The 16,954-nt window shown below is 42.5% G+C and overlaps 1 protein-coding gene across 2 annotated transcripts in view; it reads left to right on the top strand.

Annotated features, from left to right (window-relative positions):
- Positions 1-850: 850 nt before the first annotated feature.
- The window catches only part of Rad23b (RAD23 nucleotide excision repair protein B), a 40,118-nt gene continuing 24,014 nt past the window's right edge, over positions 851-16,954 (top strand). The window contains exon 1 of one of the 2 annotated variants that reach the window (XM_048419827.3): positions 851-1,240. In XM_048419827.3, coding sequence (XP_048275784.1) covers positions 1,175-1,240 — 66 coding nt within the window. In that variant the 5' untranslated portion in view covers positions 851-1,174. Of the gene's footprint in view, positions 1,241-7,240; positions 7,289-16,954 lie in introns of those variants that run through there. The other variant, XM_087897118.1, reaches the window with a different exon arrangement.

Genomic DNA, 16,954 nt, shown 5'->3' with positions numbered 1-16,954 from the left:
TTTGTGCAGCCTGGGGGTTAGGGTAAAGGAAGGGATGACATGCATGCTAAATAGACGCACTGTATAGTTATCAGAAGGCGATAATATTACAGAGCAAAGTAGATTTGGTCAATGGATTCTGGAGACGCTGTTACTTTAAGTGGGGTAGGCAGGATAGACTTCATCAAGAAGGCGACATCTGAGCAAAGATTAGAAGGGCCCAAATGCAAAGGAAACCGCTTGGGGGTGAGACGGAGAGCAACTGCTTAATATCCACCAATAACCCCACAACAGGGACGGGAAAACGAAGCAGTGAAAGGCGTGATACAGCTGGGCCTCCTTCTTAAATCCGCCTTTCTTTACAGGTCGGAGATCCCAAGGTTAGTGAGAGCACGCAAAATTTCGCAAGCAAGCAGTCCGGCGCTGGAGTCAGTGTGCCAGGATCAGAGAAGCAACCCGCATTACACACGTCCGGCCCGCGGCGTGCACCCCATCAGGGCGGGCCCCAGGCAATCCATCCACTAAGGCTCCGCCCGCTCCACTGCCCTCTAGGTTCCAAGCTCCAAGCTCCGCAGCTACTCAGCCCGGTCTCCACGTAGCCGTTCCCCGGCTACGTATTGCGCAACTCGGGCCGCTAGGCGGAGCCTGGACGTAGGCGGAGCGACCGAAGGCGGGCGGACCGGACCAGGCCGCCCCGAGCCCTTCGGCAAGGTGATGTGCGCCTGCGCACGTCCTCAGCGCGCCGCCGGCATTCCAGCCCCGCCCATCGCCCCGCCTCCAATTCCCGGGCGGAGTTCCTGTTGACGCCTGCGCACTGCGTCGCCGCACCCCGCGCCTGCTCAGATCGCCCGGGTCTGGCCCCATCCTCCGGGTTTTCCTGGTGGGGGAGGGGGCACGTCTCGGCGAGTCACGGTGATGGCGGCCACCATCCTGTGGTGAGGTAGCGGATTCTCTGCGGTCGTCGGGGAGTCCCTGGCGCCTCCTGCGGGCCCGGTGGCTGGCGCGTGAGAGGAAGCACCGCGGGCCGAGCTTGTGGGGAAGGCGGCGGGACCGGCGGCGCGGCTAGGGGACGAGGGGCCCGGGGAGAGCGAGACTCGGCGGGGCGAATGTGACAAGCCCCCACCCCCACCGCCTTCCTCCTGAGAGCTCGAGGATCGCGGCCACCCCGGGGCGTCCAGGCCCCGGCGCAGGCACCATGCAGGTCACTCTGAAGACCCTTCAGCAGCAGACCTTCAAGATCGACATCGACCCGGAGGAGACGGTACGCGCGGCAGGGCGAGGGGAGCGCGGGCCCGGGTCGGAGGTGGCGCGGGAGGGGCCCCCCAGTGGGGCGTGAGGTCACCGCGGGCTTTGTGGGCCGGGGACCGGGAAGGCCTGGAGGCAGATGGCGTGGAGCAGCACCGGCCCGCATGGACACTGGAGGCAGCGGCCCGGAGCGCGTGGTCGTGGGACCGGAGGGGGGGGAGGGGAGGCCTGGCGGCCTGGGCGCTGGAGCCTGGCCTGAAGTGCACACACAGGTGGGGGAGGGCGATCCAGGCGTCGCCACCACCCTCCCACGACCTGGTTGGGTGCGGAGATCTAGGGATCGGTTGGTTACCCAAGGTGATGGCCTTAAGTGTGCCTGGTTTTGTCTGCTCCAAGGAGAGATGGTGGGGGGGGGGGATGAATTCTTCGCCTCTTAGAAGAAACGCTTTTATTTATGTCTAGCTTGGATAGTTTTTACGTACCTCCCCCTATCCGCCGGACCCACCCCCACAGGTAGATCACGCTCTGAGGCCTTGTTGGTGGTGAAGAATTTTTGCATTAAACCTTCAGATCCGGATTTAAACGGTCTCTCCGTCGTCTTGGGAACCTGCACGCTCCTCGGATTCTCTGAACAGTAGTATTTGAAGGGAGGGAAAAAATATATAAAAACTTTGTTTTCTGCGGTTAAAGCCGGTTACACTTAACGAGTTCACGTGATAAATTCCGATGCTGTCTCCAGTTCTGCCTATAAAAAAAGATGTACTATATTGAAGTTGATACAACTTTGGCAGGAATCTATAAATGCCATGCGTGTAAATTTCCTCACGTGCTATGGAATTGTAGTAAGCCAGCAAATAACTGCATATTTGTTTTGTTTTATAAATGACTGATCCTATTTTGGTTGAAGATCCACTGACGTGGTGTTAATTAAATAGAGCCGAGTTCTGTTTGTGGCGCTGTAGCTCGTTTACTACGACGTGGACAAATTACCCTGCTCCATTTCTGAAATAGGAATAGTACCAGCAGAGATGTGAGGATTAAATGGCATTTAGTTGGTTCATAAATGAGGTCTATTATGTAATTAAAGTATAGATACATGTCTGTGAAGTTACAGTGTTAGGTTTTACTTATCGAATACTCTTAAAGTCTTCTACATCTTTAATAAGAAGCCGAGAATTCAGACATTTTTGAAATTGTGGCACAAAATGATTCTATATGCAGTAAGTCTTGAAGGTACAGAAAGTACCAGTTACATATGAGAACTCTGCCGTTTCTTCAGAAGTGGTGGTTATAACCTAGCGGACTGTGGCCCCATAGAATAAAATTCTCATCGAATGTTCCTTTACTACTGAGCGTACTGAATAGTAAATTAAGATGAACGTGTGGGCTTGGAGAGATAGTTCTGTGGTTAAGAATACTGGCTGCTCTTCCAGGATCAATTCCCAGCACCCACATGACAGCTCACACTGTCTGTAACTCTAGTTCCAGGGGCTCTGATACCCTCACACAATATATGCAGGCCAACGCCAATAATGCACATAGCATTAAAGAAAAGGCCAGCAGTGGCATACCCTTGATCCCAGCACTCAGGAGGCAGAGGCAGGCGGATCTCTGTGAGTTGGAAGCCAGCCTCCTCTGCAGAGCAAGTTTCGGAACGGCCAGAGCGGTTACACAGAAAAACCCTGCCTCGAAACAAAGCAGAGATGAAAGTGCAGGGCTGGAGATGCAAGTGTGTGTGAGTCCCTCAGGTCCATCACCAGACCTTGAAAAACATGGCAGCACAGTTGTCAACTCAATGATGTTAAGCAAAATATGTAAAATGCCTACTTGGCTTTTGTTCATTGGGGGTGATAAATGATGGGATAAGTCATGGTAGCTTTTTTGAGCTTAAAATACTAATTTGTCCCAGAATCACTAAAGCAGAGAAATAGGTTTTACTTTATTTTTTTATACCTGAATTTGTTGTAGTTTCGTAGTAACTTCACACTACTGAAATAAACGTGCTGCACACACTGTATAAAATTTGTGCCACACTTTAGGCCTTCCACATGTCTACTATTATCATGGAGGCAGTGCAGTATTAAATTCCTAACTGTGCTTATTATTTACAAGTTTATTTCCAGGGGATGTAATATTTTACACTTTTAGAAATACATGTTTGGTGAGTTGTTAGTGACTTATTCAACTTTGGTTACTAGAACAAATAATTTGTTGATGTTAATGTAATAAAAACCAGTATTGCAAAAAAAAGTTTTTTTTAAGGCATGTTTTGATTCCATATTTCGTGCCGCACGCTTTCTTTGTGCTGGGAATCCAGTACAGGTGCCTTGGGCTTTATGCACACTAGACAAGATTTGGACCATGGCCTCTTTATTTCCATCTGTAGTGAGTTTGATTAGCAGACACACGTTTTCTCTTTCATTTGTTTATTTGTTAGTTTATTCATGCATGTATTTGAGACATTGTTTCACTATGTAGTCCTGACTGACCTGGAACACACAGAAAAACACCTGCTTCTGCCTCTGCTGGGATTAAAGCTATGTGGCCAGTGCCCAGTAGGGTTTAGAGATAGTTGATACTTTTTGTTTGTTTGTTTTGTTTTGTTTTCTAGACAGGTTTCTCTGTGTAACCCCTTCTGTCCTGGAACTCACTTTGTAATCCAGACTGTACCTGAACTCACAGAGTTCTGCCTGGCTCTGTGCTTCTTCAGTTCTAGGACTAAAGGTGGGCACCACCACACACAGCTCAATTTTTTTTTGATACAGTGTTTTAGAATTCCAGTATAAATAAAAGTGAAGACTATTTTAACAGTGGATGATACTAAATACTTTGTTTCAAAAATGTGACCAGAGATTTTTATGAGTAGATGGGACAGATAAAAGTTTCTAATGACCTAAATTCAAACCCCTGGACGTCTGTGGTAGAAGAGAACTGAGTCCCGAAGTTTTCTTCTGACAACTTGCTCACTGTTTTGGGTACTTTGGCACTTGGGCACCCCACCCCAATGAATGAATGAATGAATGAATGAATATGTTTTACAGTTAGGATTTTAGGAATCTCTACAATTTACATTTGCCCATGGAACTGGTTTCAGGTTTGCCCTTAATTAGTTTTTATTTAGAAGGGACTGAGGGAATTAAGTAATTTAAGGTGCCTTATTTAGGAACTCTTGGGAATGCCAAGCATGGTACCTTTAATCCCAGCACTGGGGAGGCAGAGGCAGGTGGATCTTTGAGTTCAAGGCCAGCCTCTAGTCAGATTTTATTGGCTCTCCTGTCAGCTCCCAAATCATGAAACAGAGACTTATTAATTATGAAATTCTTAAAATTATTATTTAATTATTATGTATACAATATTTTGGCTGCATATTTTTGCCTGAACACCAGAAAAGGGCACTAGATCTCATAGTAGATGGCTGTGAGCCACCATGTGGTTGCTGGGGATTGAACTGGGACCTCTGGAAGAGCAGTTAATGCTCCTTACGTATGAGCCATCTCTCCAGCCCCTAATTATGAAATCTTAACCAATAGTTTAGGCTTGTTGCTAACTAGCTCTTATAACTTAAATTAATCCATAATTTTATTGATATGCAGTCCGTCATGTGGCTTTTACCTCTGTCCCATTTTGTACCACCAACTCATTCTGTGTCTGGTTTCTCCCACCCTTCTTCGCAGCATCATCTGCTCTAAAAATCCTGCTTCGCTATTGACTGTTCAGCTTTTTATTAGACCAGTCTGAGTGACACATTCACACATTCATAGAAAAAGATTATTCCACCACACCAGCCTGATTATGGAGTGAATTCCAAAACAACCAGAGCTACACAGAGAAACCCTGTCTCCAAAGACCAAAAAGAGAGAAACTCTTAGCATCATGGTGTGAACATGAGCAAACTGAGAAAGGATTAAGAGCTAAGGGCTCAACCAAGGAGTGATTGGTCAGTGCTGAGTGAACTCTGCTGGTGATGCTGAGCAGGGATAGTGAAAGCATGGTATGGGTTTTCTGGGAGTCTTATCACCTAGTTGAGAATCAGTGGCTAAAGGGCAAAGGCACCTCTGATTTTTTTTTTTAAAGTGGCAAGACTAAAAAAATATTTAGGAAAGTTTTAATTTTTGTGTGTGGGTGTTTTGTCTACACATGTTCTTTGTGCCACCTTTGTGCAGTGCCTGTGGAGGCCAGAAGAGGGCATCAGAGTCCCCTAGAGTGGAGTTCCGGACTTAGTCACCATGTAGGTGTTGGAGTTTGAAATCTGGTAACCCTTGAGTCACCACCGAGTCCCCACCAGACTTTTACCATTTTGGGCCATTTACTTGGATCTACTGTCTTCACCATCACCTTTACAGAAGTTCCAACTTTTTAGATAGAGTAACACCTTTTTTGTTTGTTTGTTTGGTTTGGTTTGGTTTTTTTCGAGACAGGGTTTCTCTGTAGCTTTGGAGCCTGTCCTGGAACTAGCTCTTGTAGACCAGACTGGTCTTGAACTCACAGAGATCCGCCTGCCTGTGCCTCCCAGGTACTGGGATTAAAGACATGCACTACCACTGCCCAGCAGGAATCAGTATTCTTTTCCCACCACGTGGGTCCTGAGGATCCAGCATGGATCATCAGATCTCAGCAAGCATCTTTGTCTGTTGAGTCCTTTTGCCAGCCCCTGGTGCAGTGTCTTAATGTATCACTAAGTGTTGACAGTTTATAATATACAAGTTAATATTGCAGTCTGCTTATGCTTGATGCTAGTTAAATATTTTGAGTAAGATGAGGTAGGGTGCATGGACAGAAGGACTTAAATCTGTGGTGTTCTTCAAATATCAGAACTTTAATGTGAGTGAGTACATTATAAGTAATAATAAAACTATTTGTATTTTTTTGCTTTTCAGTTTGTTTTTTATGTATGGTACACACATTGTGTTGGGCTTTTAAATTATTTTTATTGTGTGTCCATGGGGAAGTGCACATTTCACTGTGTGTGTGTGTGTGTGTGTGTAGATCAGAACTTTGGGGAGTTGGTTCTCTACTTTTATGGGTTCTATTCTAGGGATAAGACTCAAGGTCACTAGGCTTGTGTGCTTTTATCTGCTGAACCATTTTGCCAGCATTTGTGTACTTTTGTTAAAATAAAGATATTTATATCTCTAAATCGGTAGTTTGCTTTGTAGTGATTTACAAAGAATTACCTCCCTTTGTGGTTATTGCATAATTTTTGAGGTTGTTATAAAATAACTGCTTTAGTTTTTATTCTGTATACAATATTTGCTAGCCATTACTTTTTAGTGATTTCTGTTTTGGTTTATTTTTTCAATAGTCAGTGTTTTCTAGGTTATTTAGACATGAATAGTAAATATGTTAAATTATATTGCAAGGGTTTTAGCATATAGATAGGGAAGATACAGTAAGATTACAAAATCTGGTTTGGGTTTTCTCACAGCTTTTACTTTCTGTGCCCACAGTACGCTTTTTATTTTCCTTATGCATTCAGTAAAGATTTTCACTGGTGGATGCATTCTACTGGTAGCTGAAGTTGCTGACATCTATGTGTGTGATAAGTGCTCTGTAGAAACTGAAGTTGGGTGAGATGATGGATGATGTGATTGATGGTCCTGGACTAGGTGGCTGCTTCACAGTCAGTACAGAAGGTGATATCTGAGCAACAAGCTGACATCTGACCATAGCATGCTGCAAAATAAGGAATCTTTTCAATGAAGAACCTTTAGATTACAGACTTTAGGATGTTAAGAATGTGTTGGGAATATAAAAGGCCCAGTGTTTTTGAGGTAATGATGAGGAACTGAGAGACAAGGGCTCAGAGCAATTACAGTGTTGTAGGATGGGATTTTTCAAAGATGAGAAGCATTTTGAAAAATTGTGGGGTTTCCTCTTGTTTTTTTTTGTTTTTTTTTTGTTTTTTTTTTTTTTGTGCCTCATCCAGCCTCAAACCTATGGCAATCCTATTCTACCTGAATGTTGTGAGTCATCATGAGTCATATGTCTCTCTCTCTTTTCTTTTTAAAGGTTATCTGTTCTTGTGTGGGAAATGGGAAGTGGAGTGGACAAAAAAGAAAGCAAGGTGGGGGCTTTTGGGGGGCTTGTGCAGTAATTTTAAGCAATTGAACTTTTGACCAAGATTGGAGATGGACTTGATATGTTTTATTTTATTTTATTTTGGTTTACGAGACAGGGTTTCTCTGTAACTTTTGTGCCTGTCCTGAAACTAGCTCTTGTAGACCAGGCTGACCTTGAACTCACAGAGATCTGCCTGCCTCTGCCTCCTGAGTGCTGGGATTAAGGGTGTGTGTTGTGTCCCTTCGCCATCCCCCCCCCGCCCCCCCCCCCCCCCCCCCGCTGGACTTGATATCTTGATATTTTGCAAGGTAGAATTGGGAAAATTTTTTTGGTGTGTTGACACTGTTAATTTGGTAATGTAAATTGTGTGAATGCTTCTATTCTTTCCAGAAATGTGGAAGACTGAAAAGAACAGAATTGGGGGTTGGAGTAGGAAGATTGAGGAGGAAATGTCATTTGTTGAGTCTGGATTACAGAGAATTTTAGATGGGAGATGGCCATTGTGCTCCTTCCTTTAATTTATGTGAGTAGATAAAAGCTCTGTCGTCATTGAGAGCCTAGTCTTTGAGAAATGTGAGCGGTATCCTTAAGTTATCCTTTGTAAGTCATTTAGCTTCTGTACTTTGGTGACTGATAGAATGCTGCAAGTAATAGCATGGAATTTAGGATTGGATTCTGGCATGTCTTAATATGTGGAGGAATAAAGCTCTCTCAGAAAAGTCTGGGACAGGAATAATTTTAAGAGTTGGTGTTTTGAGACAGATTTCTCTGTGTAACAGCCCTAGCTGTCTTGGAACTAGCTCTGCAGACCAGGCTGGCCTACAGCTGATGCAATTCCTCTGCCTCTGCCTCTGCCTCTGGAGTTCTGGGATTAAAGGTGTGTGCCACCACTCCCGGCTAATGTAAGAGTTTTAAGAAGAAAAAGGGGTCAGTTATATCTGTTTCAGAGATGAAAAGGATAAAAACAGACCTGATCTTTGGTTTGGGTGGTTTGCAGGTCTTTGTTGACCTTAGTGAGCAGTAGTGTCCTGGTAGAAATGGAGCTAGAAGCTGTATTGAAGTGGATGTCGCGTGCGGAAGTAGAGTAGTAGCAATGGACAGATAGTATTCTATTTATCTCTGCAATTATCCTTTTTCCTAATTTGTGGTTTTAAAAACATGAAGTTGAACATAGTACTTCTCAGCTTCATAACATGGAGTACGTAGGCATTATTTTAAAAGGAAACCCAGATTGCTGAAAAAATGTGGTTAACATATATCATGAATAGTAAGTGACGTTAGTTTGATTATCTATGAAAGATGTCTTGTACCTTGGCCTTTTATTCGTTTGTCTTGTATGCAGTGGTCTGTATTTTGTCTCAACTTCAGTCCCATTATTAGAAGTTAGTTCTCCACATTCTTGGTAACTGCCATTTCCCCCAAACCTAGTGTATTAGTTACTGTCTGTTGCTGGGACAAGACACTCATAAGGAAGAGAGAGAGTATTTTGGCTTATGGTTCTAGAGGGAGAGTTCAAAGTGGCCAGGGAATCCTGGCAGCAGCAGGCCAGAGCAGAAAAATGAAAGACAGACCCCATTTCATCCCCTTGCCTGGAGAGAGAGTGAACTAGAAATGGAATGAGGCTATAAATCTCCCCCGCCTTCGAGGTAGAGTTTCTCTATAACAGTCCTGGCTATCCTGGAACCCCCTTTGTAGACCAGGCTGGCCTCAGTCTTAACTGAGATCTGCCTGCTTCTGCCTCCCAAGTGCTAGGATTAAAGGCGTGTGCTACCACCGCCTGCCTAGGCTATGCTAACTCTTAAAGCAACCCCCAGAGATGTACTTCCTCCACAAGGTTCCTCCACAAACAGTACCACCGCCTGGGGACCAAGTGTTCAAATATCTGAGCATACTGGGCATTTCTCAGCCAACACCACACACCCAGTAACGTTTTGAGTGTTTTTAGCCATCTACTCTGTTTTGATTTCTTGATTCTAACTCTAATGAGATTTTTTTAAAGGCACTTGATTGAAATTTCCTTTTCACTGGCTCTCAGACCTTTATCTTGTCACTTCTATGATTGCTTATCAAGAGTTGGGTCACATGCTTGGAAGACTCAGCACAGCGCCCAGACCAAGTTGGGACACCATCAGGTAGCTGATTTGTGACCTTGAGTAGGTCACCCAGCTGTGTCCTCTGTAAAATGAGAACAACAGCACCAGAAGTGTACCCGATAGCCTTTTGAAGATGCCGTGGATTTGAAATAATATGTATATACAGTTTGATGTCAACAGTGCTGGGCAGTATGGTCCTACTCCTACATCATTGTTCTTGATTGGGAATTACAGAAGCTCTAAAATTTGCTTTGATGTTTCCACTTGGACTTGTGAAGTCAGACAAATACTTAGTTGCATGAACTTGTCTCAGACTCTTGAATGTAAACATCAGTTCTTACCTGACAGTCATTGTAATCCACTCCGTCTTCCACTGCCGCAGGAAGATTTCATTTTCTATTCATTATTTTCAGTTGAAAATACTAGTTTTTTTCTTTTTTAAAAAATATTTATTTATTTATTTATTATCTATACAATATTCTGTCTGCGTGTATGCCTGCGGGCCAGAAGAGGGCACCAGACCTCATTACAGATGGTTGTGAGCCACCATGTGGTTGCTGGGAGTTGAACTCAGGACCTTTGGAAGAGCAGGCAATGCTCTTAACCTCTGAGCCATCTCTCCAGCCCCTAGTTGTTTTTTTTTTTTTTTCTTATTGATAATTTTGACAGTGCATCTACAAGGTCCTACTACAACTACCTACTTGTTACTGGTGGTTTTCTTTTTAAATTGTCTAGATGCCTGTCTATTATGGATATACCGCTTAAGATTAATCTGCATTTTTTTCCCACTGTGCTCTCTCTCCGTTTTCTGAAAAGGACACATATATTAGGCACCATATGTGACTGTGACCACATATATTCAAGAGAGCAGCAGCAGCATAAGGGACAGGTGAGGTATTTCCTTCATGGTTTCAGAGGATTCGTCCCACGGTTACTTGGCCTCGTGTATTTGGGTAGAACGTCATGGTGGCTGGAGCTTGTGGAGGAGGAAGCTGTTCCCCTCATGGAATCAGGAAGCAGAGACTAGAAATTGCAGGTTGATTTTAAAAGGAATGCCCCCAGTGATTTTTCTCCCTCCCCTCTCCCTCTCTTCCAGAATCTCCCAAGATAGCTGCCAGTAGCAGACTGTTTTTTAACATGTGAACCTTCTGGGAGCATTTCATACTTGACCCCAGCATCTCTGCTTCCTTGGGTTTTCAGTTTTAGAGTATGCAGATGTCCATCCTCATCATAATAAAACTCTTCTTCCCCTTATCCCCTTTGAACTGTGGCTCTATTTCTTGGTTTCCACCTTACAATAAAACGTGTTCTGTTTCACTGTTTTCATGTCTTGCTCTCCTTAGTAGTGCCCTAGATAGTGTTCTTAGAGAAGTGTGTCTTAGTCTTGCTCTCCTCTTGTCCACTGTATTTTGTCGTTGAGTACAGTGTTTTTAAAAGAATCTTTAGAAAGGGAATATCATCAATTACCTGCTTGCTTTAGAGTTGATATGAAAGTCAAGTAATTTGGTGCAAAAATATATATATATATATATATATATATATATATGAAATTGTGGAAGAAGTTGTGCTATGTTTAAAAATAAAAATCCATTTTCATGAATTTTATTTTGATCAGTCTTTTTGTTATCTTTTCGATGAAAAAACTTGTGTAAATGATACTCTTTCAACTTTACATTGTCAGTGGCTTTGAAAGGGATAAGCTGGAACCAAGGTCTTGCCATTTCAACTTGAAAATTAGATTTCCTCCCCCCCATAGGTAATGCATGAAATTTGCTTTTTAAAGGAATGTGTTAAACTTAGACTTCCTATAGCAGGGTAAACCCTGCCAAATGAATGCTGTACCACCTGTTTGTTATAAACACCTGGGCAGTGAAGCCAGTCTCACTGTGAATGAATTCTGTAAACTCTTTAATAACATCGCATAGGCTCATCCAGGCAGTGGAGGTGGATCTGCTGCTCATGACTGACGAATGTAAGTCAGATAATGATGCTCCTACAGTGAGCAAGGCTGATTCTCATTCTCTGCTTTGGTTAGGCAGGCGGGTTCCCCTGACCCATACAATAAAATGGCTTATTTTTGCCCTTTTAGAAACTTTAAATGCTATAGCTAGTGTGGAATTAACCTTATATACACTCTCATTTCTATCTGCTTTGATCTAGTTAAAGTTATAACATCTGGAATGTATTTTAAAAGCAAATTAAATTGATGTGTATAGGTTGATTTAGGAACATTTTACATAGTTTCCGTGGGAAAAATAATGGATTCAGGATTTAAAATAATGGCCTCTGGGTAATAACTCCAATGAAGATTACCTTTAAAAATAATTACATTTATATATTTTTCCACAAACTCCACAGGCCTCATTTGGAGGTCAGAGGACAAGCTGTGGGAATTGGTTCTCTCCTCCTAATTCCATCTTGTGGGTTCTGGGAATCAAACTTAGTTTGCCCTGTTTGGTAGCAGAACTTTCTACAGTTTTTGCTTACTGTCTCTTCTCACATAATGCTCTAGTATCAGTTGCTGTTTTATGAGTCTCTCACTGAGTTTAGTGATGCAATTTTCCTGTTTCCATTGCAGTTAGTAGACACTTTTCTTTTTTCCTTTTTTCAACTCCCCACTGCGTCCTCCTCATCCCCTCACAGGGTCACCCCCACACACACACAGGTTGGCCTTGAACTCTGAGATCATCTGTCTTTGCCTCCCAGTTGCTGAGATCATTGCTTGTTAATAGACATCTTATAATCAGTTTTGTTTCTATAATTATTTAGAATCTGCTTTGGAGGAGAAATTTAGGAAACAATCTTTGGTGTCTGTGTCAGGTTTTTGAGATACCAAGGATACCATCCAAAGAAATTTGAGTATAAATTTAAAGTCCTTTGTAAACTTATTTTGCTTTGGAATTTCTCTTCTCTCTCTCTCTCTCTCTCTCTCTCTCTCTCTCTCTCTCTCTCTGTGTGTGTGTGTGTGTGTGTGTGTGTGTGTGTGTGTGTGTCTTAGTCGGCACCAGCATGCCCTGGTGTGCATGTAGATATCAAAGGACAACTTGTTCTGTCCTCTTACCTTGTGAGTCTCTGAGATGTAGGTTGACCACTACATCCTTATTTGCTGAGCTATCTCTTTGGCCCAGCCAGGGTTTCCTACTGTTTGCAGGTGTGTTAGCACCTGCACTATTTGCAGTGAGGTAGCACACTCAGGCTAACTGGCCTGTAAGTGTTCGTGTTTGTGTGTGTGTGTGTGTGCGTGCACATGAGAGAGAGAAAGATGGATTAATTTTCTTACCTGCCCCTTCTTACCATAGGAGTGCTGGGATAACAGACATGTGACCACAAAGTAGAACTTCTATATGGATTCCAGTAATCCAAATTCACATCGTCAGGTTCGAATTCAAATTATATTTGTGTAACAAGCAAGTCCTTTTACTCTCTGAACCATTTAATGCTATTTTAATTTAGATTATATAGTGGTAGTTTCCCCCTTTGCCTACTCTGTTTTTTTGTTTTGTTTTGTTTTAAGATTTATTATGTATACAGTATTCTGCCTGCGTGTATTCTTGCAGGCCAGAAGAGGGCACAATATCTCATTACAGATGCTTGTGAGCCTCCATGTGATTGCTGGGGATTGAACTCCGGACCTCTGGAAGAACAAGCAGCCTGTGTTCTTAATCTCTGAGCCATTTTTCCAGCCCCGCCTACATCATCTTTTAATCTAAAGATGCAGTATTTTTTGTATATTGTTAATAAGTATTAGTAAACAATATAGCATTTTATTTCAAGCTTTAGTTTTCTCTTTATTTTTTAAATATATTTTTTATTATGTATACAATATTCTATCTGCGTGTATGCCTGCAGGCCAGAAGAGGGCACCAGACCTCATTACAGATGGTTGTGAGCCACCATGTGGTTGCTGGGAATTGAACTCAGGACCTTTGGAAGAGCAAGCAGTGCTCTTAACTGCTGAGCCATCTCTCCAGCCCTAGTTTTCTCTTTAAGTAATCTAGGCTTATAGTAAAAAGGTGAAAGCTTTTGTCCTTAGTTGAGTAACCTCTTTAGAATCTCTTTCAAGTAGTAATTATCACTATACTAGGTTTGTTTTCTTTTTTACTTTTCCTTTTTTTCTCTTTTTTTCTTTTTTCCTTTTGTTTTTTGAGATATCTCTGTGCAACAGCCCTAGCTGTTTTGGAGCTAGCTCTATATACCAGGCTGGCCTCAAACTCACAGAGATCCGCCTGCCTCTATCTCCTGAGTCTGGGATTAAAGGTGTGTGCCACCACCTCCTAGCTCTAGGTTTATTTTCAAAAATAAATTGTGCAGCTACTAGGTTTTTTTCCTTTCACGAATTTGTAAATGTTTCTCATTTACTCACACTGCACAATGTTCAAATGAATGTTTGTAATAATTACTATTCCAGCTTGATGAGTGTTTAAATTTGTTTTCAGGTTTTAGTGACAAAACTGTATATGACTGCTTTGGAAACACAATGGGAGAATCTCATTTGCATTGAATTCCTGGCTTAATGGCAGGTACATTGCCTTTAAAATGGCTGTGTCAGTGGTCATAAGTATTAGCAGCATGTCCACAAATACCTTCCATGTGAGTACTTGCCCACTAGAGGAGGATTCCTTCCAAAGTGGCTGCCTCAAATGACTAACTTTTTGATGCTTACTGTTGACTAGAAACTTCAGTTCCTTTTCATATCCCATACATATCTCTCCTGGCTGCTTGGGTGTGATGGTTTGCTGGCATTTAGCTAGCACAACTGGAGATGTAGTGTAGGTGAGAAGAGCTAATAGTAATCATAATTCAGCTATATGCAGACAGTTCCAGACCACTCCCTAGCCCCAAACAAAAATTCTCCAGTACATAAGTTCCTCCTTAGATAAGTCTCACTGATGAACATTCTCCCTGTACTGAAAAGATTGCTTGATAAATGCTCTGTAAGTAGTGGTTATACTGTGTTCTCTGAGAGTAGAAACAACTATTCAGTCACTGTTGAATTTTTGTATGTGGAACCTGCAGGTGTAAATGGCTGTCTAGTTGTAAAGCTCTTCCCTGACTCATGGCAGGTTCACTAGCTTACCCACATTGTCTGCCCTGTCATTGTGCTGTTCTTCCAGGTGGAGTGCTGTATTGTACCGCTTCTCCATTTCATTTGCATTCCTTATTTTTCTGCTTGAGTTGCATACTCAGATGGTCAGTTTTTCTTTGTTGAATGATGAAAGTCTTTAGTATTACTCCAGTTCTTTTTGTTGGTGGTTGGTTGGTTTTTTGTTGTTTTGTTTTGGTTTTTCGAGACAGGGTTTCTCTGGGTCACTTTGTTGCCTGCTCTTGTACACCAGGCTGGCCTCGAACTCACAGAAATCCTCCTGCCTCTGCCTTACTCCAGTTCTTTCTACAGCTAAGCAGTTTAGTGTTTTTGTACAGAACTTGCTACTAGGCTCTTAATATTTTTAATATTTTTGATGTCTTTCAGAAAGTTATTTAGCAGTAAATAATGAGCCTTCTTTTGGTGTATATGCATATTTTTAGTTGTAATTCTCGGGATTTGTTTTTTTGATATACAAAATTAGAAAGGGGTTTATTGCTTTGGCCTTTAAAATACGTTCCATGGTCTTAGTTTTTAAATATTGTGTTGATCCAGGAAATAAAAATATAGTTTCTAGCCTGACGGTGGTGGTGCACGCTTTTAATCCCAGCACTCAAGAGGCAGAGGTAGGCAGATTTCTCTGTGGCAGAGACAGGTGGATCTATGTGAGTTAGAGGCTAGCCTGGTCTAGAGCAAGGTCAGGACAGGCTCCAAATACTACAGAGAAACCCTGTCCCCAAAAAACAAAACAACAAAAAAGTTTCTTGGGCTAATAAGATGACTCAGTCAGTGGGTTAACATTTTGTCTTAGGTCGCATTGCTGTTATGTGATGAAATGCAGCTCAACTAATTGATAGCAGACAGGATTCCAGATGAGATTACAGGTGTGCACCTCTGTGCCTGGCTCTAGTCACACCTTCACTTCAGTTGCATAGAGAGTACTAGAGAGATAGCTCAGCAGTAACGAGCACTGGCTAGTCTTCCAGAAGACTAGGATTCTATTCCCAGCACCCACGTGGTGATTCACAACAGTCTTTAACTCCAGCCCCCAAGGACTCTTAAGTGCCCTTTTCTGGCTCTGGTGAGTTCTTCATACATATGGTATACAGATATACATGCAGGTGAACCAACCACTATTACACATAAAAATAAATTGCACGAAGGAACTCTTTGTTTATCTCAGATGAGTTTTCGTAGAAAGCAAAGGATCACCAGCCTAGACAGTTTTCAAAAGTATTCTAGGAAATTGAAGTGAATGGAATCTTCGGGTTGATCTTGTCCTTGATTTTTGTGTCTTTAAAGTAATATAGTTCCACTAAGGTATGAGGAGAGCCATGTTTGTCTAACTCATAAGTCTCTCTACTTTCTGGTCAGGTCAAGGAGTTGGTTAGATTCGTTTTCTAATTCTTGAGCCTGTGGCCACGTAATTTTAGGAGTTGAAATGCCGTAAAGTTCATCCATTCCAGAACTCCATTACAGATGCGACTGAAACTAAAGGAGGTCAAGTTACTTGTTGAGAATCATTTAAGTAGCCCAGTGGCTCTCAGCCTTAGCTGAACTTGGAAACATCTCCAGGTGGGCTTAAAAACATTGTACTTGAGCTGGGTACTGGTGGTGTACACCTTTAATCCCAGCACTAAAGAGGCAGAGGTAGGCAGATTTCTCTGAGTTTGAGGCCAGCCTGGTATACAAGAGCTAGTTCCAGGACAGACTCCAAAGAAACCCTGTCTCGAAAAGCCAAAAAAAAGAAAAAACAAAACAAAACAAAACCACTGTGCTTGGCCTGGATGGTGGTTGTTTTTTGGTTTTGTTTCTTTTTTGTTTTTGTGGCAGCTCTTGGGAGGCAGAGAATCTCTGTGAGTTCAAGACCAGCCTGGTCTACAGAGTGAGTTCCAGGACATGCTCCAAAGTTACAAACCTGTCTCAAAACCACACACACACACACAAAGAAAAACTCCAAAACAAACAAACAAAAACCAAACCTGTGCTAGGGAAATGATGTTATGTTTCCTTGGTCTTCTGATTGGTTATAATGAATTATTATATAATACATTTGCCTACAACATAGATGATTCTTATTTTAACTGAAACATTTTATTTCTTAGAACTCTTAGGTTAAAAGATTTTAGATCGCACTTACTTTTTGTTTCGTTTGCATGTTTGTCATGAGGAGTTCAGAGAACAGTTTATGGGAGTCATGTCTCTCCTTTCATGGGTCCTGGGGATTAAACTCAGGTTTAGCTGCAAGAGCTTTTACCTACTGAGTCATTTTGCTAGCCCCAGAAGGCGCTCGCCTCTCTTCTCTCTCTCTCTCTCTCTCTCTCTCTCTCTCTCTCTCTCTCTCTCTCTCTCTGCAGGGCTTTATTATGTATGCAACTCCAGCTGGTCTGGAACTCACTATGTAGAGCAGGCTTGAGCTTTGTCTTAGGGTCTCTGTTGTCATGAATATGAGCAAGAAGCAAGCTGGGGAGGAAAGGGTTTATAAATTTGGCTT

Source organism: Myodes glareolus, chromosome 16 (genome assembly GCF_982192425.1).
Source record: "Myodes glareolus chromosome 16, mMyoGla1.1, whole genome shotgun sequence".
NCBI lineage: Eukaryota > Metazoa > Chordata > Mammalia > Rodentia > Cricetidae > Myodes > Myodes glareolus.
The sequence above is the reverse complement of the archived record's forward strand: the minus strand, read 5'-3'. Positions and strand labels throughout refer to the sequence as shown.